Here is a 23,677-nt window from a genome sequence, read left to right on the forward strand (position 1 = left end):
TTTTGTCTGTCTATCCTGTGTCGTTTGTTGTCCGTTGGTCATAACAAAAAATGTGGACTCCTACCCATCCCGTTGTCTCCTTCCCCTTAGGAAGTTTACCCACTGAGAAACAGGGTATTCTCTCCCCTCACCTACCAGAACGAATCACTTACAAAAACATCCTGAATCTGTCATTTCATTAAATGCTATGTTGTTTTAGTTTTTTATATCAGTTTGGAATTTCATATATAATATATACTGAGCAAAAATATAAACGCAACATGCAACGATTTCAAAGATTTTACTGAGTTACAGTTCATAGAAGGAAATCAGTCAATTGAAATAAATTCCTTTGGCCCTAATCTATGGATTTCACATGACTGGGAATACAGATAAACATCTGTTCGTCACAGATACCTTAAAAAAAAAGGTAGCATAGAGTTGATCAGGCTGTTCATTGTGGCCTGTGGAATGTTGTCCCCCTCCTCTTCAATGGCTGTGCAAAGTTGCTGGATATTGGCGGGAACTGGAACACACTGTCGAAGACGCCAACCCAGAGCATCCCAAACATGCTCAACGCATGATGTCTGGTGAGTATGCAGGCCATGAAAGAACTGGGACATTTTCAGCTTCCAGGAACTGTGTACAGATCCTTGCGACATGGAGCAGTGCATTATTCTGAAACATGAGGTGATGGCAGTGGATGAATGGCACGACAATGGGCCTCAGGATCTCGTCACGGTATCTCTCTGCATTCAAATTGCCATCAATAAAATGTAATTGTGTCCATAGCTTATGCCTGCCCATACCATAATCCCACCGCCACCATGGGGCACCTCTGTTCACAACGTTGACATCAGAAAAATTCTCGTCCACACGACGCCATACACGTGGTCTGCGGTTGTGAGGCCGGTTGGACGTACAGCCAAATTCTCTAAAACGACGTTGGAGGTGGCTTATGGTTGATAAATTAACATTCAATTCTCTGGTAACACCCCTGGTGGACATTCATGCAGTCAGCATGCTAATTGCACAGTCCCTCAAAACTTGCGCATTTTAGAGTGGCCTTTTATTGTCCCCAGCACAAGGTGCACCTGTGTAATGACCATGCTGTTTAATCAGCTTCTTGATATGTCACATCTGTCAGGTGGATGGATTATCTTGAAAAAGGAGAAATGCTCACTAACAGGGATGTAAACAAATTTGTGCACAGAATTTGAGAGAAATAAGCTTTTTTTGTGTGTATGGAACATTTCTGGGATCTTTTATTTTAGCTCATGAAACATGGGACCAACACTACATGTTGCATTTATATTTTTGTTCAGTATATAAATATATAGTTTATACGAGTGTGTATATCTCAGTTGGACTTTCTCGTTTTATATATTTTTTTATTAAGACTCTTGTAAAGAGTTTATACATGCTATAAAACAAGGCATAGAGAGGCACTGTATATATGTGTGTGTGTGTATATGGTGTTATATATATATATATATATATGTATATGTGTGTGTGTGTGTGTGTGTGTGTGTCTACAGGTGTGCTTGCATATATGGTGTTGTGTGTGTATTCTGCTGGTTTAGTTAACACTATGAGACTATGGTTGTTAGAACAGGAGTAAGGGGTTTGGGTGGAGCTGGTGAACTAGGATTCTGTGCAGGTGGCCCTGGCTTCTGCCCAGCCATGGGATAGACAAGGCTAAGCTAGGATAAGCTAAGCTAACAGTTAAAAGATACTGGACCCCTCACTCTCCTTTTCCATAGGAGAGCTCTCTCCCCCTCCCAATGGTCCCCTCGCTGTTCCTCTCTGTCATCTAACAACTGAGCCACTGCTCCCTCCCCCCCTCCATTTATCCTCCCCCCTCTCCCTTCTCTCATTTAGATCATGATCTTTCAGGCATGGTCCACAAAAGAAAGGGAAGGAAGTAGGAGAGAGAGAAAAGATTACAGAAAGAGAGGAAAGTACAAAAGTGATGACAGAGGAGTGTTATAGAGAAATAACGTGTGTGTTGAATAGCAGTACCCTTCAGTAGCAGTCCAAGAGCAAAGCTTCCATGTCCTAAAGTCCTGTTCACTGTCCTTTTCACCAGCAGCTGGTGTGTGTGTGTCTGTGGCATCCCTGAGTGCAGTGGCCAGTGTTGCCAGGAGGAGTCTTTGCCAGTTCACCACGACTAGGTCCCACAGCCCCCAATCGGCAGCCCAACTTTCCTGTGTGTCTGTTATGGGTAAGAACAGGGGGGATACTATTACACAAATAATAGAGAGAGTCGCACACTATGTATAAACTCCCGGTCACTTATTGGGTAAATCACCAACGTTTCGGCATCACTGTGCCTTCTTCAGGGTCATACTCTTACGCCCATGCTTTCCTCCTCTCGGTCTTCTCTCTCTCTCTCTCTGTGTTTGATACAGGTACAGGCACTTGTAGAAGCCCCGTCTTCATCTCTATACAAAAATAAAATGGGAGAAATCTCATCCTCCATGTCTGCAGGGCTGGGGAGGTGGGCTGTCTGAGTTGGGGTCCCCTGAGGAGAAAGAGTCTAACCCTAGAGAGAGGGGGGGGGGGCAGAAGAGGTGAGGCAAGAGAGGTGGGGCAGGAGATGCGGGGCTGGAGATGCGGGGCAGTGCTGGGCTAGAGGCTGGATATGAGGCTGACGGTGGGCTGGACAGGAAACTGGCTTGGGGGTTCCATCCAGACACAAGCAGAGAGTAGCGTCCCCTCTGGTTCTTCTCCTGGTTTAAGTCACTGAGTCTGGGCTTGCTTGGACCATAAGTCCCCTCTCCCCTCTTTTCTTCAACAGTCTCTGAGGGAGGGGTCTGGTTACAGTAGGAGGTAAGGGCTTTGGGCGGAGGGTGTGGACTATATCAGGGTTTGGAGTTTGATTAGACCCAGGTTTAGTTTGAGTTAGGAGAGAACTGTCTGTGTGTCAGAGTGGCAGGAGGACTACTGGAGTCATTTCCACTGTCCTAAACCACTCTGCTAGCATTAGTGTTTGTATGTATCCCTATGTGTGTGTGGATCAACATCAGCAGTCCTTGTTCTCCAGTGACAGTTGGGCAGTGGCCTGGTGCAGGTCTTGGTTCACCCCCCTCTGAGCCAACGGGAGGGAACACTCATACCCCCCCAGGGGTGGGGGACTGGGGGCGCTGCCAACCCCGTTCTCCTGCATCCCTCCATTCCTCTCCGTCTCTCTTTCCCTCTCCTTCTCCCCTCGTACTTTCTTGTCGTCCTGTTCTTCCATGGCCTCCATTCGTTGGTCTTCGCTCCAGCGCCGTTTGAAGCGCAGCTTGAGGGGAATGCACTTGGTCTGCCCCTGGGCGGGGGACTGGGGGGGGGGGTTGTCGCCTGGCTCGGCCGGCTCACTCTTCAGGGTGGGAGGTCCGCGGTGGGGGTGGGAGGTGAAGAAGGGCAGCAGGCCTGGAGGAGGGGGCGCGGGGGCCTTGAAGACATCCTCATCCAGGTCCTCGTCGTGGGGGTGTGGGTGGGAGGAGGTCCCGTTGGGGTGGTGGGGGTGAGGCCGGGGTGTCGGGGGGAGAAGAGGTCGTACTCGTCGCCCCGGTCGTCGGGGTCTTCATCGCTGATGTCAGTCACCTCCACCTCCTCTTCTGACTCAATGTCTGAGATGGGCTCCACCTACAGAGAGACAGAGTGTGTCGATATCACAGTCACAAACGTTTAACCAGCAGGATCCTCAACACATACAGTCAAACAGTTGAAAGTGACTATGTCCCCTTGTGGGTCTCACCTTGATCTTGGGCAGCCCAGTGCTGTTGAGGGAGCCGGTGGAGGAGGAGTTGGAGATGAGTCCTGACCCGCCGGCTGAGCTCAGGTCACTGCCGAAGGACAGGGAGGACCCCAGACCGGAGGACGACAGGGACCCTGAGCCCGAGGACAGTGAGCTCTGCCTGGGGTGGTGGCCCTGGCTACCGTCCCTCTGCTTCCGGCCCAATGGAGGAGGCTGCAGCTTGAACTTGAAGGGCGAGAGGTGAGGTGGCTCCTCACCCAGGTGCAGTGGGTGGTGGATAGGGTGGTGGTGGGAATGGGCCGAGTGAGGGTGGGCTGAGTGCGGGTGAGGGTGGGCTGAGTGAGGGTGAGGAGAGTGGGATTGGGACAGGGGTGATGGGTGTCGATGACTATTCAGACCTGAGCGTTCTCCTCTTTCTCTCTCTCCTCCTCCCCCCCTCTCCCCCCCCCTCTCTGCTCCCCCCCTCTCGCCCAGTTCTCTCTTGTCCTGGGCGAGGCGGTGTGGCTGGGGAATGATGACGTTGGGGTAGTGGAGGAAGGCTCTGGGGCTGAGGTGGTAGTTGTAGACACTCTGGTGGTGGGCCTGCAGGTAGCGCTTCATTTCCTCAGGGTTGAAGGAGAAGTGGGAGCCCAGCATGGGGGAGAGGGAGGGGGACGGGGTGTAGGGCAGGTGGGAGGAGGGCGTCAAGGACAGGGCTGGGGACAGAGGTGGGGCTAAGAGCCCTGCACCCCCAGGGCCAGGCAGGGGGGACACGGGGAAGGGGGACAGGTTGTCGGGGTGGACCCTGTGTCCCAGGGGGCCGCGGGAGCCTGGGTGGGCGTTGGGGTTCCCTGCGCCACCGTACATCCTGAACAGAGACTCATGGGACAAACGGGGGTGGATCATACTCCTGTACCCTCCTCCTCCTCCCCCATTCAGCCCTCTCTCTCCCCCCCTCTCCTCCCCTCCTCCCCCGTTGCCGTCCTCGATCTCAGAGTTGACGGAGGTCCCATCGCTGCAGTCGCTGACCGAGCCGCGCGCCATGCGCCGAGCCACGGCGCTGAACACGCCCCCTGGGCTACGCAGGTCCTCATTGGGCGAAAGCATGTCGGATGGCGTGGACGGTGGGAAGCGGAAATGAGTTCCGGCTGCGGAAGGCAATGGTGGAGCACTCTGAGGAACACCACTTCCTGTTAGAAGACAGGAGAGAGAGGGAAGTAATGATGAGGGGAGTAATATACACTCTGAGTAATGATATGGATTAGCACAGTGTTTAAGGATTTAGTGATGTCTGTGACACACACACACACACACACACACACACACACACACACACACACACACACACACACACACACACACACACACACACACACACACACACACACACACACACACACACACACACACACACACACACACACACACACACACACACACACACACACACACACACACACACACACACACACACACACACACACACACACACACACACACACACAGTAAGCGGTACCTGTGGAACCCATGTCTATGAAAGGGTAGTTGACCAGGACCAGTTTGTTGAAGTTGAACTTGTAGGTGAACCTCTTCCCTTTGGTCTTGTGGAGGATTCTCTTGTTGTAGTAATACCTGGTGGGGAATCAGACCAACATGGGGTTACACACAGACCTTTAGGTCTCATTACTACCTGCAGCATGCTTCTCAATGTCACACAGTCATACAGGAACTCTTCAAAAGGGACCACACACAGGGAAATGGTTTCTTTTCAATAAACCCAGGTCTGTCATGTCCCTCCACACACAGCTAGTGAAAGGTCTTATTTACTAGTATTGTGTGACGTCCACTCAAAGTAGCCAGGAGAGATGGTGTGTGTGTGTGTGTGTGTGTGTGTGTGTGTGTGTGTGTGTGTGTGTGTGTGTGTGTGTGTGTGTGTATCGGCATCCGACCAAATCAGAGGCACAGTAGTTAATTCAGGGCTTTTCTAGACCAACTGGTCACACACACTCCCTGTCCCTCTGTTAGCCCAGCCCTAGTCCATCTCTTTATATACCATTCATCTACACCCACCAATAATCCCACTCCCCTGTCCCTCTGTTAGCCCAGCCCTAGTCCATCTCTTTATATAACATTCATATACACCCACCAATAATACACCCATGCTTGATCTGTTTATGTAATAGCCATTCTCTCTCACTCTCCCATGGCGGGCGGCCAGGTGCCTGTAAGTCTCCATCCATAACCTTTGTCCTGTTATACAACATCTTTCCTTTTTCTTCTTCCATCTCACATCCCTTTATATAACCCCACAGCCCCTCACCAACCTAACACCGCTCTGACTAACCCCACAGCCCCTCACCAACCTAACCCTGCTCTGACTAACCCCACAGCCCCTCACCAACCTGACACTGCTCTGACTAACCCCACAGCCCCTCACCAACCTAACCCTGCTCTGACTAACCCCACAGCCCCTCACCAACCTAACACTGCTCTGACTAACCCCACAGCCCCTCACCAACCTAACACTGCTCTGACTAACCCCACAGCCCCTCACCAACCTGACACTGCTCTGACTAACCCCACAGCCCCTCACCAACCTAACACTGCTCTGACTAACCGCACAGCCCCTCACCAACCTAACACTGCTCTGACTAACCCCACAGCCCCTCACCAACCTAACACCGCTCTGACTAACCCCACAGCCCCTCACCAACCTAACACTGCTCTGACTAACCCCACAGCCCCTCACCAACCTGACACTGCTCTGACTAACCCCACAGCCCCTCACCAACCTAACACCGCTCTGACTAACCCCACAGCCCCTCACCAACCTGACACTGCTCTGACTAACCCCACAGCCCCTCACCAACCTGACCCTGCTCTGACTAACCCTACAGCCTCTCACCAACCTAACCCTGCTCTGACTAACCCCACAGCCCCTCACCAACCTAACACCGCTCTGACTAACCCCACAGCCACTCACCAACCTAACCCTGCTCTGACTAACCCCACAGCCCCTCACCAACCTAACACTGCTCTGACTAACCACACAGCCCCTCACCAACCTAACCCTGCTCTGACTAACCCCACAGCCCCTCACCAACCTGACACTGCTCTGACTAACCCCACAGCCCCTCACCAACCTAACCCTGCTCTGACTAACCCCACAGCCTCTCACCAACCTGACACTGCTCTGACTAACCCCACAGCCCCTCACCAACCTAACCCTGCTCTGACTAACCCCACAGCCCCTCACCAACCTGACACTGCTCTGACTAACCCCACAGCCCCTCACCAACCTGACACTGCTCTGACTAACCCCACAGCCCCTCACCAACCTGACACTGCTCTGACTAACCCCACAGCCCCTCACCAACCTGACACTGCTCTGACTAACCCCACAGCCTCTCACCAACCTGACACTGCTCTGACTAACCCCACAGCCCCTCACCAACCTAACCCTGCTCTGACTAACCCCACAGCCCCTCACCAACCTAACCCTGCTCTGACTAACCCCACAGCCCCTCACCAACCTAACCCTGCTCTGACTAACCCCACAGCCTCTCACCAACCTGACACTGCTCTGACTAACGCCACAGCCCCTCACCAACCTAACACCGCTCTGACTAACCCCACAGCCCCTCACCAACCTAACACCGCTCTGACTAACCCCACAGCCCCTCACCAACCTAACACTGCTCTGACTAACCCCACAGCCCCTCACCGACCTAACACTGCTCTGACTAACCCCACAGCCCCTCACCAACCTAACACTGCTCTGACTAACCCCACAGCCCCCTCACCAACCTAACACTGCTCTGACTAACCCCACAGCCCCTCACCAACCTAACCCTGCTCTGACTAACCCCACAGCCCCTCACCAACCTAACACTGCTCTGACTAACCCCACAGCCCCTCACCAACCTGACACTGCTCTGACTAACCCCACAGCCCCTCACCAACCTAACACTGCTCTGACTAACCCCACAGCCCCTCACCAACCTGACACTGCTCTGACTAACCCCACAGCCCCTCACCAACCTGACACTGCTCTGACTAACCCCACAGCCCCTCACCAACCTGACACTGCTCTGACTAACCCCACAGCCCCTCACCAACCTGACACTGCTCTGACTAACCCCACAGCCCCTCACCAACCTGCCACTGCTCTGACTAACCCCACAGCCCCTCACCAACCTAACACTGCTCTGACTAACCCCACAGCCCCTCACCAACCTAACACTGCTCTGACTAACCCCACAGCCCCTCACCAACCTAACACTGCTCTGACTAACCCAACACCAACCTAACACTGCTCTGACTAACCACACAGCCCCTCACCAACCTAACCCTGCTCTGACTAACCCCACAGCCCCTCACCAACCTGACACTGCTCTGACTAACCCCACAGCCCCTCACCAACCTAACACCGCTCTGACTAACCCCACAGCCCCTCACCAACCTAACACCGCTCTGACTAACCCCACAGCCCCTCACCAACCTAACACCGCTCTGACTAACCCCACAGCCCCTCACCAACCTAACACCGCTCTGACTAACCCCACAGCCCCTCAACAACCTAACACTGCTCTGACTAACCCCACACCAACCTAACACTGCTCTGACTAACCACACAGCCCCTCACCAACCTAACCCTGCTCTGACTAACCCCACAGCCCCTCACCAACCTAACACTGCTCTGACTAACCCCACAGCCCCTCACCAACCTAACACTGCTCTGACTAAACCCACAGCCCCTCACCAACCTAACACCGCTCTGATTAACCTCACAGCCCCTCACCAACCTAACACTGCTCTGACTAACCCCACAGCCCCTCACCAACCTAACACTGCTCTGACTAACCCCACAGCCCCTCACCAACCTAACCCTGCTCTGACTAACCCCATAGCCCCTCACCAACCTAACCCTGCTCTAACCCCACAGCCCCTCACCAACCTAACACTGCTCTGACTAACCCCACACCAACCTAACACCGCTCTGACTAACCCCACAGCCCCTCACCAACCTAACACCGCTCTGACTAACCCCACAGCCCCTCACCAACCTAACACCGCTCTGATTAACCTCACAGCCCCTCACCAACCTAACACTGCTCTGACTAACCCCACAGCCCCTCACCAACCTAACCCTGCTCTGACTAACCCCATAGCCCCTCACCAACCTAACCCTGCTCTAACCCCACAGCCCCTCACCAACCTAACACTGCTCTGACTAACCCCACACCAACCTAACACCGCTCTGACTAACCCCACAGCCCCTCACCAACCTAACACCGCTCTGACTAACCCCACAGCCCCTCACCAACCTAACACCGCTCTGATTAACCTCACAGCCCCTCACCAACCTAACCCTGCTCTGACTAACCCCACAGCCCCTCACCAACCTAACCCTGCTCTGACTAACCCCACAGCCCCTCACCAACCTAACCCTGCTCTAACCCCACAGCCCCTCACCAACCTAACACCGCTCTGACTAACCCCACAGCCCCTCACCAACCTAACACCGCTCTGACTAACCCCACAGCCCCTGACCAACCTAACACCACTCTGACTAACCCCACAGCCCCTCACCAACCTAACACTGCTCTGACTAACCCCACAGCCCCTCACCAACCTAACACTGCTCTGACTAACCCCACACCAACCTAACACTGCTCTGACTAACCCCACAGCCCCTCACCAACCTAACCCTGCTCTGACTAACCCCACAGCCCCTCACCAACCTAACACTGCTCTGACTAACCCCACAGCCCCTCACCAACCTGACACTGCTCTGACTAACCCCACAGCCCCTCACCAACCTGCCACTGCTCTGACTAACCCCACAGCCCCTCACCAACCTAACCCTGCTCTGACTAACCCCACAGCCCCTCACCAACCTAACACTGCTCTGACTAACCCCACAGCCCCTCACCAACCTGACACTGCTCTGACTAACCCCACAGCCCCTCACCAACCTAACACTGCTCTGACTAACCCCACAGCCCCTCACCAACCTAACACTGCTCTGACTAACCCAACACCAACCTAACACTGCTCTGACTAACCACACAGCCCCTCACCAACCTAACCCTGCTCTGACTAACCCCACAGCCCCTCACCAACCTGACACTGCTCTGACTAACCCCACAGCCCCTCACCAACCTAACACCGCTCTGACTAACCCCACAGCCCCTCACCAACCTAACACCGCTCTGACTAACCCCACAGCCCCTCACCAACCTAACACCGCTCTGACTAACCCCACAGCCCCTCACCAACCTAACACCGCTCTGACTAACCCCACAGCCCCTCAACAACCTAACACTGCTCTGACTAACCCCACACCAACCTAACACTGCTCTGACTAACCACACAGCCCCTCACCAACCTAACCCTGCTCTGACTAACCCCACAGCCCCTCACCAACCTAACACTGCTCTGACTAACCCCACAGCCCCTCACCAACCTAACCCTGCTCTAACCCCACAGCCCCTCACCAACCTAACACCGCTCTGACTAACCCCACAGCCCCTCACCAACCTAACACCGCTCTGACTAACCCCACAGCCCCTCACCAACCTAACACTGCTCTGACTAACCCCACAGCCCCTCACCAACCTAACACTGCTCTGACTAACCCCACACCAACCTAACACCGCTCTGACTAACCCCACAGCCCCTCACCAACCTAACACCGCTCTGACTAACCCCACAGCCCCTCACCAACCTAACACCGCTCTGATTAACCTCACAGCCCCTCACCAACCTAACACTGCTCTGACTAACCCCACAGCCCCTCACCAACCTAACCCTGCTCTGACTAACCCCACAGCCCCTCACCAACCTAGCCCTGCTCTAACCCCACAGCCCCTCACCAACCTAACACCGCTCTGACTAACCCCACAGCCCCTGACCAACCTAACACCGCTCTGACTAACCCCACAGCCCCTCACCAACCTAACACCGCTCTGACTAACCCCACAGCCTCTCACCAACCTAACACCGCTCTGACTAACCCCACAGCCCCTCACCAACCTAACACCGCTCTGACTAACCCCACAGCCCCTCACCAACCTAACGCCGCTCTGACTAACCCCACAGCCCCTCACCAACCTAACGCCGCTCTGACTAACCCCACAGCCCCTCACCAACCTAACACCGCTCTGACTAACTGACTGTGTATGTGTGTGAGAGGGAGAGAGAGTCTGTGTGTGTGTGTGTGTGTGTGTGTGTGTGTGTGTGTGTGTGTGTGTGTGTGTGTGTGTGTTTGTATCAGTGTGTGCCCTTGCTCTCTGGATCCCCTTCCAGTCAGTCCACTAAAGGGTGTGAAAGGATGGTTTTATAGCTGCTTAGGTCAGCATATAGAGGAGATGTGTAGTGGACTGACAGCTAGCTGTACTGTCTGTAGCTAGCGTGTTCAGAGGAGGAGAGGAGGGAGAGATAAGAGGTTAGTAAGACTGCTGGTAATACAGTACGATTAGTGGTGTTCCAGTACTGGTGACTGACTGCATGGGTCTGGGACAGTCAGCCAGTCAGTCAGAGTAGCTGTTATTATCTACTACATCTGTTATTTTACCTGGAGCCTCCCACTCTTATTATGCAAAGACTTGTGGTGTCTGTGTATGGAGGCAGACTGTTGCTCTTTTTCTGTCCCTCCCTCCTTTAACATCATCTACTGGTTTACCCCTCTTCCCTCCCTCTTTCCCTGGGGGTGATGGAGACAGAGCGGGAGACAGGACAAGCCTGCTCTGTTGAAAACATTGTTAAGGTCAGGCAGCCTCCCAGCAGTATGTCTCTCCATCTCTGACAGAGGAGAGACACATGGTCCTACACAACTCTACCCATTCTCCCTCCCTCCCTCCCTCATCACATAGTCAGAGTAAGGGAATGCTTTGAAGAGCATTTGAACTCACTTCAAAAGAGAATAAAGATTCTTTGAGGGTCTGTGTTTAGCTGCCCCCCCCCACCCAGCCCTGACACACTCCACACACACAAAGGTGAACACACACACCTAAAAACCTTCATCCAGTCATAATCAGATGTAACAATAACCATGTGGATTTAGACTTAGTGAGAGACTTCCAGGAAAATATGCAATGGGTTTATGGGTGCACTATTTGTTGTATGTGTGTGAGATTGTGTGTATACAGTATGTGTGTGAGATTGCAGGACAGGGATTACACCCACGATTACAAACAACTAAACTGGCTGATCAGACAAAATAGAGAAGTAGGCATACACCAAAGAGAGAGAGAGAGGGGAATAGACAGCGAGAGAGTGATGAGAGAGCATGAGATGAGAGTGGAGAGGGAGAACAGAGGGATGGGTCATTTCCTGGAAAATGTAATCAAGACAGTGCTGTGGAATTCCCAGAGTTGATGGAGAGAGGACAGAGGGATCAGATATGATAGAGAAGAGGACAGAGGGATCAGAGATGAGAAGAGAGGACAGAGGGATCAGAGAGAAGAGAGGACAGATGAGAGGAAGAGAAAGTAGGGGATATTGGAATCCTCTTAACAGTGACCATGGCCTAACCATCCTTCTAGTCATATAGCTGCCCTGTCTATTGGAACACAGCTAGCCTCTTCATACTGTCAGTTTCAAAGCAATATGGCTGCTTGATACAGAGTAATCTGTTCTCTCTCTCTCTACACACACACCATCTATTGTCATATAGATGGTCTCTTTAAACACACACCATCTACTAGAGGTCGACCGATTATGATTTTTCAACACCGATAATTGGAGGACCAAAAAAGCCGATACCGATTATTTATTTATTTGTAATAATGCCAATTACAACAATACTGAATGAACACTTATTTTAACTTAATATTATACATAAATACTATCAAGTTAGCCTCAAATAAATAATGAAACATGTTCTATTTGGTTTAAATAATGCAAAAACAAAGTGTTGGAGAAGAAAGTAAAAGTGCAATATGTGCCATGTAAAAAAGCTAACGTTTAAGTTCCTTGCTCAGAACATGGGAACATATGAAAGCTGGTGGTTCCTTTTAACATGAGTCTTCAATATTCCCAGGTAAGAAGTTTTAGGTTGTAGTTATTATAGGAATTATAGGACTATTTCTCTCTATACGATTTGTATTTCATATACCTTTGACTATTGGATGTTCTTATAGGCACTTTAGTATTGCCAGTGTAACAGTATAGCTTCCGTCCCTCTCCTCGCTCCTACCTGGGCTCGAACCAGGAACACATCGACAACAGCCACCCTCGAAGCAGCATTACCCATGTAGAGCAAGGGGAACAACCACTCCCAAGTCTCAGAGCGAGTGACGTTTGAAACGCTATTAGCGCGCACCCGGCTAACTAGCTAGCCATTTCACATGGGTTCCACCAGCCTAATCTCGGGGGTTGATAGGCTTGAAGTCATAAACAGCACAATGCTTGAAGAATTGTGAAGAGCTGCTGGCAAAACGCACGAAGGTGCTGTTTGAATGAATGCTTACGAGCCTGCAGCTGCCTACCACCGCTCAGTCAGACTGCTATATCAAATCATAGACTTAATTATAACATAATAACACACAGAAATACGAGCCTTAGGTCATTAATATGGTCGAATCCGGAAACTATCATTTCGAAAACGAAATGTTTATTTTTTCAGTGAAATACGGAACCGTTCCGTATTTTATCTAACGGTTGGCATCCCTAAGTCTAAATATTCCTGTTACATTGCACAACCTTCAATGTTATGTCATAATTATGTACAATTCTGGCAAATTAATTACGGCCTTTGTTAGGAATAAATGGACTTCAAAGTTCGCAATGAGCCAAGCGGCCCAAAACTGCTGTATATACCCTGACTGCTTACACGGAACGCAAGAGAAGTGACACAACTCCCCTAGTTATAAGAAATTCATGTTAGCAGGCAATATTAACTAAATATGCAGGTTTAAAAATATATACTTGTGTATTGATTTTAAAGAAAGGCATTGATGTTTATGGTGAGGTACATTGGTGCAACGACAGTGCTTTTTTCGCAAATGTGCTTGTTAAATCAACACCCGTTTGTCGAATTAGGCTGTGATTCAATGAGAAATGAACAGGCAACGCATCGATTATATGCAACGCAGGACACGTTAGATAAACTAGTAATATCATCAACCATGTGTAGTTAACTAGTGATTATGTTAAGATTGATCGTTTTTTTATAAGATAAGTTCAATGCTAGCTAGCAACTTACCTTGGCTTCTTGCTGCCCTCACGTAACAGGTAGTCAGCCTGCCATGCAGGCTCCTCGTGGAGTGCAATGTAAGGCAGGTGGTTAGAGCGTTGGACTAGTAACCGGAAGGTTGCAAAAACGAATCCCCGAGGTGACAAGGTAAAAATCTGTTGTTCTGCCCCTGAACAAGGCAGTTAACCCCCGTTCCTAGGCTGTCATTCAAAATAAGAATGTGTTCTTAATCTGACTTGCCTAGTTAAATAAAGGTGTTAAAAAAAAAAAAAAATAGATAAGAATCGGTGGCCAAAAAAAACGATTACCAATTGTTATGAAAACTTGAAATCGGCCCTAATTAATCGGCCATTCCGATTAATCGGTCGACCTCTACCATCTACTGTCATATAGCTGCTCTCTATACACACACACACCATGTATTGTCAAATAGCTGCTCTCTGGCTCCCTCTCCCTCCACACAGACAGGCACAGACACACACATTGTAGTACAGTAACTAGGCACTGACTAACAGGAAGTCAGGATTACAAGCCCTCCATGAGTCCCTGTTTATTTTCTGCCTCTCGTCACACCAGCTGCTCACACTCAGGTGTGTGGCTTTATGCACGTGAGACTGAACACTACTGGAAAACCTGGTGTGTGTGACCAGTGTTAGTGGGTGGCTGAACTGTAGTGTGTGTGTGTGTGTGTGTGTGTGTGTGTAAGTAAAGATGAGGGTCTAGCTAGGCTGGTCACATGCTCTAAGAGGGTGTGTGTGTGTGGAGATGAGGATCTAGCTGGAGTCTGATTAGGCCAGTCACATGCTCTATGGGCACAAGCGTGTGGTCAAGTGTACTCTGGGTGTGTGTGTGTTCTGCCCACACAGCAAATAAAAGACTCATTCTATCCTGGACAATGAGATGTGTACACACACCACACACACACACGGGACAATAAATGTACAACACACTTAACACAAACTCATACAGTCACCCGCCCTCCTCTCCCTCGTTCTCTCTCTACAATAGGCTCTGTTGTCAGGCCGGGACTCCTGATCTAGTAACAGTCCCAGTCACAGTGGTGTCCCAGCAGTCCTGCTCCATCAAACACACACGGAGTGAACACGGAGTGAACACGGTCGGTGTGTGTGTGAGAGAAGGGGAGGGGTATCCTACAGCGCCTGATGGTAATCTTTACCAGCTGTGGTGAATGGAACCTCTGACCTCTGACCTGTATGAGCTGCTAACAGTCAACATCATGACCCCATCAGAGGACCAGACCACAACATGGTACTGGGACCAGAGAGAGAGACCCAGGGCTTTACTGTGCCACTGCCATCTTGGTTTACTCCCATAGCCCTCCAACCAGTACACTGATGCCATTGTCCACTCTCCCTCTCCACCCCTCTCTCTCTCTGAGCACTGGGTGGAGAGGGCATCCACACTGGGACTGGGACTACAGAGCACAATAATGTCTATGGAACAGGTTTACCTCCAAGTGCTGTGAACCAGTCTCTCTATCACTGTGATTAATATCTCTGATAAAGCACTGTTCATACATTTCACTCAGAGCAACAACAATAAATACATCATCCCTGATCAACTGCATTTGGCACTTTGTTCCATTCCAACACACACACACACACACACACACACACACACACACACACACACACACACACACACACACACACACACACACAAGAGCGGTATGTGAGGCCATGCGTCTGTCACCACAACAAACACTCTCAGATTCACATCAATAGTAATGTGGTAAGAGGATTGATGGCACTAAAGACCAATAAAAGACACATTGTAGCAACCATCCCCATATGGAACACATGACAGAGTGGGCCACCTTGCTCCACACATATGGAACACATGACAGAGTGGGCCACCTTGCTCCACACATATGGAACACATGACAGAGTGGGCCACCTTGCTCCACATATAAGGAACACATGACAGAGTGGGCCACCTTGCTCCACACATATGGAACACATGACAGAGTGGGCCACCTTGCTCCACACATATGGAACACATGACAGAGTGGGCCACCTTGCTCCACACATATGGAACACATGACAGAGTGGGCCACCTTGCTCCACACATATGGAACACATGACAGAGTGGGCCACCTTGCTCCACACATATGGAACACATGACAGAGTGGGCCACCTTGCTCCACAAATATGGAACACATGACAGAGTGGGCCACCTTGCTCCACATATATGGAACACATGACAGAGTGGGCCACCTTGCTCCACACATATGGAACACATGACAGAGTGGGCCACCTTGCTCCACACATATGGAACACATGACAGAGTGGGCCACCTTGCTCCACACATATGGAACACATGACAGAGTGGGCCACCTTGCTCCACACATATGGAACACATGACAGAGTGGGCCACCTTGCTCCACACATATGGAACACATGACAGAGTGGGCCACCTTGCTCCACACATATGGAACACATGACAGAGTGGGCCACCTTGCTCCACACATATGGAACACATGACAGAGTGGGCCACCTTGCTCCACACATATGGAACACATGACAGAGTGGGCCACCTTGCTCCACACATATGGAACACATGACAGAGTGGGCCACCTTGCTCCACACATATGGAACACATGACAGAGTGGGCCACCTTGCTCCACACATATGGAACACATGACAGAGTGGGCCACCTTGCTCCACACATATGGAACACATGACAGAGTGGGCCACCTTGCTCCACACATATGGAACACATGACAGAGTGGGCCACCTTGCTCCACACATATGGAACACATGACAGAGTGGGCCACCTTGCTCCACACATATGGAACACATGACAGAGTGGGCCACCTTGCTCCACACATATGGAACACATGACAGAGTGGGCCACCTTGCTCCACACATATGGAACACATGACAGAGTGGGCCACCTTGCTCCACACATATGGAACACATGACAGAGTGGGCCACCTTGCTCCACACATATGGAACACATGACAGAGTGGGCCACCTTGCTCCACACATATGGGAGAAATCTGGAGACCAAAGTCAGTGTGGTACCCAGGACTTCAGCTGGAGTTAACTTACACACACTCTCTCACACACACAGTTCAAACGCATGTTTTCAAGCCCCTGCACTTCAATCACCCAGCCCCATGATCTTACAGTTTCCTGTATAGTGAGCACATGGTGATTTCCCTTATCAGGAATACTATTGTAATCCAGTGTGCCTGTGACTTGACTCTCCAAGAGGACACATGACTCTGGTCCCTGCGTCATTCCTGTCTCCTGCTCCCACAGCCACTGTGAAATTCACACTCCCACAGTGAGGATTAGTGTGTGTGTGTGTGTGTGTGTGTGTGTGTGTGTGTGTGTGTGTGTGTGTGTGTGTGTGTGTGTGTGTGTGTGTTCTTGTTCTTCTATCCAGAGGGACAAAGGCTATTTTACGCTTAGGGGTTTGGTTTAGGGTTACAATTAGGGTTAGGTTTAGGCGGTAGGGTTAGGTTTAGGCGGTATGGTTAGATTTAGGCGGTAGGGTTAGGTGGTAGGGTTAGGGTTAGGCGGTAGGGTTAGGTTTAGGCGGTAGGGTTAGGTTTAGGCGGTAGGGTTAGTTTAGGCGGTAGGGTTAGGGTGAGGTGGTAAGGTTTAGGCGGTAGGGTTAGGTTTAGGCGGTAGGGTTAGGTTTAGGCGGCAGGGTTAGGGTTAGGCGGTAGAGTGAGGTGGTAAGGTTTAGGCGGTAGGGTTAGGCGGTAGGGTTAGGCGGTAGGGTTAAGGTGAGGTGGTAAGGTTTAGGCGGTAGGGTTAGGGTTAGATGGTAGGGTTAGGGTTAGGCGGTAGAGTGAGGTGGTAAGGTTTAGGCGGTAGGGTTAGGCGGTAGGGTTAGGGTGAGGTGGTAGGGTTAGGTGGTAGGGTTAGGTGGTAGGGTTAGGGTTAGGCGGTAGGGTTAGGTTTAGGCGGTAGGGTTAGGCGGTAGGGTTAGGCGGTAGGGTGTAGGGTTAGGTTTAGGCGGTAGGGTTAGGCGGTAGGGTTAGGCGGTAGGGTTAGGTGGTAGGGTGTAGGGTTAGGTTTAGGCGGTAGGGTTAGGTGGTAGGGTTTAGGCGGTAGGGTTAGGTTTAGGCGGTAGGGTTAGGTGGTAGGGTTAGGTTTAGGCGGTAGGGTTAGGCGGTAGGGTGTAGGGTTAGGTTTAGGCGGTAGGGTTAGGTGGTAGGGTTAGGGTGAGGTGGTAAGGTTTAGGCGGTAGAGTTAGGTTTAGGCGGTAGGGTTAGGTTTAGGCGGTAGAGTTAGGTTTAGGCGGTAGGGTTAGGCGGTAGGGTTAGGTGGTAGGGTTAGGGTGAGGTGGTAAGGTTTAGGCAGTAGGGTTAGGTTTAGGCGGTAGGGTTAGGTTTAGGTGGTAGGGTTAGGTGGTAGGTTTAGGAGGTAGGGTTAGGTGGTAGGGTTAGGTTTAGGCGGTAGGGTTAGGCGGTAGGGTTAGGTTTAGGTGGTAGGGTTAGGTGGTAGGTTTAGGCGGAAGGGTTAGGTTTAGGCGGTAGGGTTAGGCGGTAGGGATAGGGTTAGGCGGTAGGGTTAGGCGGTAGGGTTAGGTTTAGGTGGTAGGGTTAGGTGGTAGGTTTAGGCGGTAGGGTTAGGTTTAGGCGGTAGTGTTAGGTTTAGGCGGTAGGGTTAGGTTTAGGCGGTAGGGTTAGGGTGAGGTGGTTAGGTTTAGGCGGTAGGGTTATGGTTAGGCGGTAGGGTTAGGTTTAGGCGGTAGGGTTAGGTTTAGGCGGTAGGGTTAGGTTTAGGCGGTAGGGTTAGGGTGAGGTGGTTAGGTTTAGGCGCTAGGGTCAGGCGCTAGGGTTAGGTTTAGGCGGTAGGGTTAAGCAGTAGGGTTAGGTTTAGGCGGTAGGGTTAGGTTTAGGTGGTAGGGTTAGGTGGTAGGTTTAGGAGGTAGGGTTAGGTGGTAGGGTTAGGTTTAGGCGGTAGGGTTAGGCGGTAGGGTTAGGTTTAGGTGGTAGGGTTAGGTGGTAGGTTTAGGCGGAAGGGTTAGGTTTAGGCGGTAGGGTTAGGCGGTAGGGTTAGGTTTAGGTGGTAGGGTTAGGTGGTAGGTTTAGGCGGTAGGGTTAGGTTTAGGCGGTAGGGTTAGGTTTAGGCGGTAGGGTTAGGTTTAGGCGGTAGGGTTAGGTTTAGGTGGTAGGGTTAGGTGGTAGGTTTAGGAGGTAGGGTTAGGTGGTAGGGTTAGGTTTAGGCGGTAGGGTTAGGCGGTAGGGTTAGGTTTAGGTGGTAGGGTTAGGTGGTAGGTTTAGGTGGAAGGGTTAGGTTTAGGCGGTAGGGTTAGGCGGTAGGGATAGGGTTAGGCGGTAGGGTTAGGCGGTAGGGTTAGGTTTAGGTGGTAGGGTTAGGTGGTAGGTTTAGGCGGTAGGGTTAGGTTTAGGCGGTAGGGTTAGGTTTAGGCGGTAGGGTTAGGTTTAGGCGGTAGGGTTAGGGTGAGGTGGTTAGGTTTAGGCGGTAGGGTTAGGGTTAGGCGGTAGGGTTAGGTTTAGGCGGTAGGGTTAGGTTTAGGCGGTAGGGTTAGGTTTAGGCGGTAGGGTTAGGGTGAGGTGGTTAGGTTTAGGCGCTAGGGTCAGGCGCTAGGGTTAGGTTTAGGCGGTAGGGTTAAGCAGTAGGGTTAGGCACTAGGGTTAGGCGCTAGGGTTAGGTTTAGGCACTAGGGTTAGGCGCTAGGGTTAGGTTTAGGCGGTAGGGTTAAGCGGTAGGGTTAGGTGGTAGGGTTTGGGTTAGGTGGTAGGGTTAGGCGGTAGGGATAGGGTTAGGCGGTAGAGTTAGGCGGTAGGGATAGGGTTAGGCGGTAGGGTTAGGCGGTAGCGGTAGGGTTAGGCGGTAGGGTTAGGTTTAGGCGGTAGGGTTAGGCGGTAGAGTTAGGTTTAGGCGGTAGGGTTAGGTTTAGGCGGTAGGTTTAGGCGGTAGGGTTACGCGGTAGGGTTAGGTTTAGGTGGTAGGGTTAGGCGGTAGGGTTAGGGTTAGGCGGTAGGGTTAGGCGGTAGGGTTAGGCGGTAGGGTTAGGCGGTAGGGTTAGGTTTAGGTGGTAGGGTTAGGCGGTAGGGTTAGGCGGTAGGGTTAGGGTTAGGCGGTAGGGTTAGGTGGTAGGGTTAGGCGGTAGGGTTAGGGTTAGGCGGTAGGGTTAGGCGGTAGGGTTAGGTTTAGGCGGTAGGGTTAGGGTTAGGCGGTAGGGTTAGGCGGTAGGGTTAGGTTTAGGCGGTAGGGTTAGGTTTAGGTGGTAGGGTTAGGCGGTAGGGTTAGTTTTAGGTGGTAGGGTTAGGCGGTAGGCGGTAGGGTTAGGCGGTAGGGTTAGGTTTAGGTGGTAGGGTTAGGCGGTAGGCGGTAGGGTTAGGTTTAGGTGGTAGGGTTAGGCGGTAGGGTTAGGCGGTAGGGTTAGGTTTAGGTGGTAGGGTTAGGCGGTAGGGTTAGTTTTAGGTGGTAGGGTTAGGCGGTAGGCGGTAGGGTTAGGTTTAGGTGGTAGGGTTAGGCGGTAGGGTTAGGGTTAGGCGGTAGTTAGGTTTAGGCGGTAGGGTTAGGCGATAGGCGGTAGGGTTAGGTTTAGGTGGTAGGGTTAGGCGGTAGGGTTAGGTTTAGGTGGTAGGGTTAGGCGGTAGGGTTAGGGTTAGGCGGTAGGGTTAGGGTTAGGCGGTAGGGTTAGGCGGTAGGGTTAGGTGGTAGGGTTAGGTGGTAGGGTTAGGCGGTAGGGTTAGGGTTAGGTGGTAGGGTTAGGCGGTAGGGTTAGGTTTAGGTGGTAGGGTTAGGCGGTAGGGTTAGGGTTAGGTGGTAGGGTTTGGTGGTAGGGTTAGGTTTAGGCGGTAGGGTTAGGCGGTAGGGTTAGGGTTAGGTGGTAGGGTTAGGTGGTAGGGTTAGGTTTAGGTGGTAGGGTTAGGCGGTAGGATTAGGTTTAGGTGGTAGGGTTAGGCGGTAGGTTTAGGTAGTAAGGTTAGAGAAAATAGGATTTTGAAAGGAAATCAATTTTAGGTCTCCACAAAGATAGAAATAAGTATGTGTGTTAAGGTCAGAGATATGAGGGAGAGAGACGCTACAGAAGGAAAGATGGAGAGAAAGATACAAAGCGGAGCAGAGTGAAAGAGGAGGAAGGCTGTGATGAATGTAGAAAATATGTTTTTAAATAAAGACAAACCCTGGAATGAGTAGGTGTATCCAAACTTTTGACTGGTACTATATATATAAATTAATTAATTAATTAATTAATTAATTACATACTGGTGGACTAAGCTCCATATCTGTTCCAATACTGTGACTCTACTGGACACTACCCATAGACTATAAGGAGGATGAGACCAGAGGAAATGAGAAGGGGTGAGGAGAGGATGAGAGGAAGAGAAGAGTGAGGTAGCGTGAGGAGAGAATAAGGAAGAAGAGGAGGGATCTCACATCATTAAGATGTATTAAGACCCAAAAGGACTTATTCAATGAGGAATTAATACAAAAGGAAAAACACCCCCCTCCCTCCAAACTGTGATTTGCAATTAGTGTGTTAAACCAGCCTGTCCTCATCAGACCCCATCTGCAACAGACACCATGTTAATCACACCACAGTAGAGACCTTACGTAAGCCCAACCCTAAACAGGGTGACCCCATCGCTCTTCTGCTCTCACTGCTTCCAGATTATGTGTGGTTTATCAGTGCTTAGTCTAATCTTTGTCCAGTGAAGTCAGAAATACAAGAGACTACAAGCCAGCCCATTCAAACAGTCAGGGGTGACTGGTCAGGGGCGACTGGTCAGGGGCGACTGGTCAGGTTAGATACTTGGCTGTTGAACTGTGTAGTTCTCCCAGGTTATGGCTCCTATTCTCTGTCCTGATCGAAGCAATTGCATTGCAATGTGTCACCTACGTATTATTCTAGACTGTACAGATTAGTCCAAAGTGTATGTCAAAGTCTGTTGTGTTGCTGTCAGTGAGTAAATTGTGTGTTACGGTGAGTGTGTGTAGCTGAGAGGTAGATCAGGACAGAGTCTGTGTGACAAATCCAGGCTAAGCAGTGAGCCGCCTGGGGGATGATACTGTGCAGCCTGAGGCCTGGATGGAAGGATTACTGGCTCGTTACACTACAGGGTCACAGACCTAACAGTAAGCCTAGGGTCATCACCAAAATAGCTTGAATTGGTGTCACAGTGTATGGGGGTCATTGCCGTAACGGAGAGGCCCTAATGGGTGTTAGGGTCAGTGCCATAAGAGAAGGCTATATGGGACCTGAGTTGGTGTCCATAAACGATGGGCTTCAGAGTCACATGTGATAGGCTGCATGTGGTCAGACTAGTTATACAGTAGGGATGGACAATTGGCCTTTTGGACTGTTCCAGTTCTCGCATGATTTTTTTAAATCGCTCGAGTACTATTTTTAGAACAAGGGCGGCACAGGAAACAAATATGTGCGCATTTATCTTCTGTTTATGCCTACAGTGTGCAACAATGCCTCATTTATCATAACCATTATAGATAACGAATCTGAATTGCTAAATTGCCTCATATATACTGCTCAAAAAAATAAAGGGAACACTTAAACAACACATCCTAGATCTAAATGAAAAAAATAAACTTATTAAATACTTTTTTCTTTACATAGTTGAATGTGCTGACAACAAAATCACACAAAAATAATCAATGGAAATCCAATTTATCAACCCATGGAGGTCTGGATTTGGAGTCACACTCAAAATTAAAGTGGAAAACCACACTACAGACTGATCCAACTTTGATGTAATGTCCTTAAAACAAGTCAAAATGAGGCTCAGTAGTGTGTGTGGCCTCCACGTGCCTGTATGACCTCCCTACAACGCCTGGGCATGCTCCTGATGAGGTGGCGGATGGTCTTCTGAGGGATCTCCTCCCAGACCTGGACTAAAGCATCCGCCAACTCCTGGACAGTCTGTGGTGCAACGTGGCGTTGGTGGATGGAGCGAGACATGATGTCCCAGATGTGCTCAATTGGATTCAGGTCTGGGGAACGGGCGGGCCAGTCCATAGCATCAATGCCTTCCTCTTGCAGGAACTGCTGACACACTCCAGCCACATGAGGTCTAGCATTGTCTTGCATTAGGAGGAACCCAAGGCCAACCGCACCAGCATATGGTCTCACAAGGGGTCTGAGGATCTCATCTCGGTACCTAATGGCAGTCAGGCTACCTCTGGCGAGCACATGGAGGGCTGTGCGGCCCCCCAAAGAAATGCCACCCCACACCATGACTGACCCACCGTCAAACCGGTCATGCTGGAGGATGTTGCAGGCAGCAGAACGTTCTCCACGGCGTCTCCAGACTCTGTCACATGTGCTCAGTGTGAACCTGCTTTCATCTGTGAAGAGCACAGGGCGCCAGTGGCGAATTTGTCAATCTTGGTGTTCTCTGGCAAATGCCAAACGTCCTGCACGGTGTTGGGCTGTAAGCACAACCCCCACCTGTGGACGTCGGGCCCTCATACCACCCTCATGGAGTCTGTTTTGATCGTTTGAGCAGACACATGCACATTTGTGGCCTGCTGGATGTCATTTTGCAGGGCTCTGGCAGTGCTTCTCCTGCTCCTCCTTGCACAAAGGCGGATGTAGCGGTCCTGCTGCTGGGTTGTTGCCCTCCTACGGTCTCCTCCACGTCTCCTGATGTACTGGCCTGTCTCCTGGTAGCGCCTCCATGCTCTGGGCACTACGCTGACAGGCACAGCAAACCTTCTTGCCATAGCTCGCATTGATGTGCCATCCTGGATGAGCTGCACTACCTGAGCCACTTGTGTGGGTTGTAGACTCCGTCTCAT

General features: G+C 51.0%; 1 protein-coding gene across 3 annotated transcripts in view; it reads right to left on the reverse strand.

Annotated features, from left to right (window-relative positions):
* Positions 1-1,124: 1,124 nt before the first annotated feature.
* Positions 1,125-23,677, reverse strand: part of LOC106576393 (Ets2 repressor factor like 3) — a 74,270-nt gene continuing 51,717 nt past the window's right edge. For 2 of the 3 annotated variants that reach the window (XM_045718727.1, XM_045718726.1), the window contains exons 3-5: positions 5,220-5,335; positions 3,725-4,893; positions 1,127-3,612 (exon numbers count right to left, since the gene is read on the reverse strand). In XM_045718727.1, coding sequence (XP_045574683.1) covers positions 3,346-3,612; positions 3,725-4,893; positions 5,220-5,335 — 1,552 coding nt within the window. In that variant the 3' untranslated portion in view covers positions 1,127-3,345. Of the gene's footprint in view, positions 3,613-3,724; positions 4,894-5,219; positions 5,336-23,677 lie in introns of all 3 variants that reach the window. The other variant, XM_045718728.1, reaches the window with a different exon arrangement.

This window comes from Salmo salar, chromosome ssa05, assembly GCF_905237065.1.
Source record: "Salmo salar chromosome ssa05, Ssal_v3.1, whole genome shotgun sequence".
NCBI classification, from domain to species: Eukaryota; Metazoa; Chordata; class Actinopteri; order Salmoniformes; family Salmonidae; genus Salmo; species Salmo salar.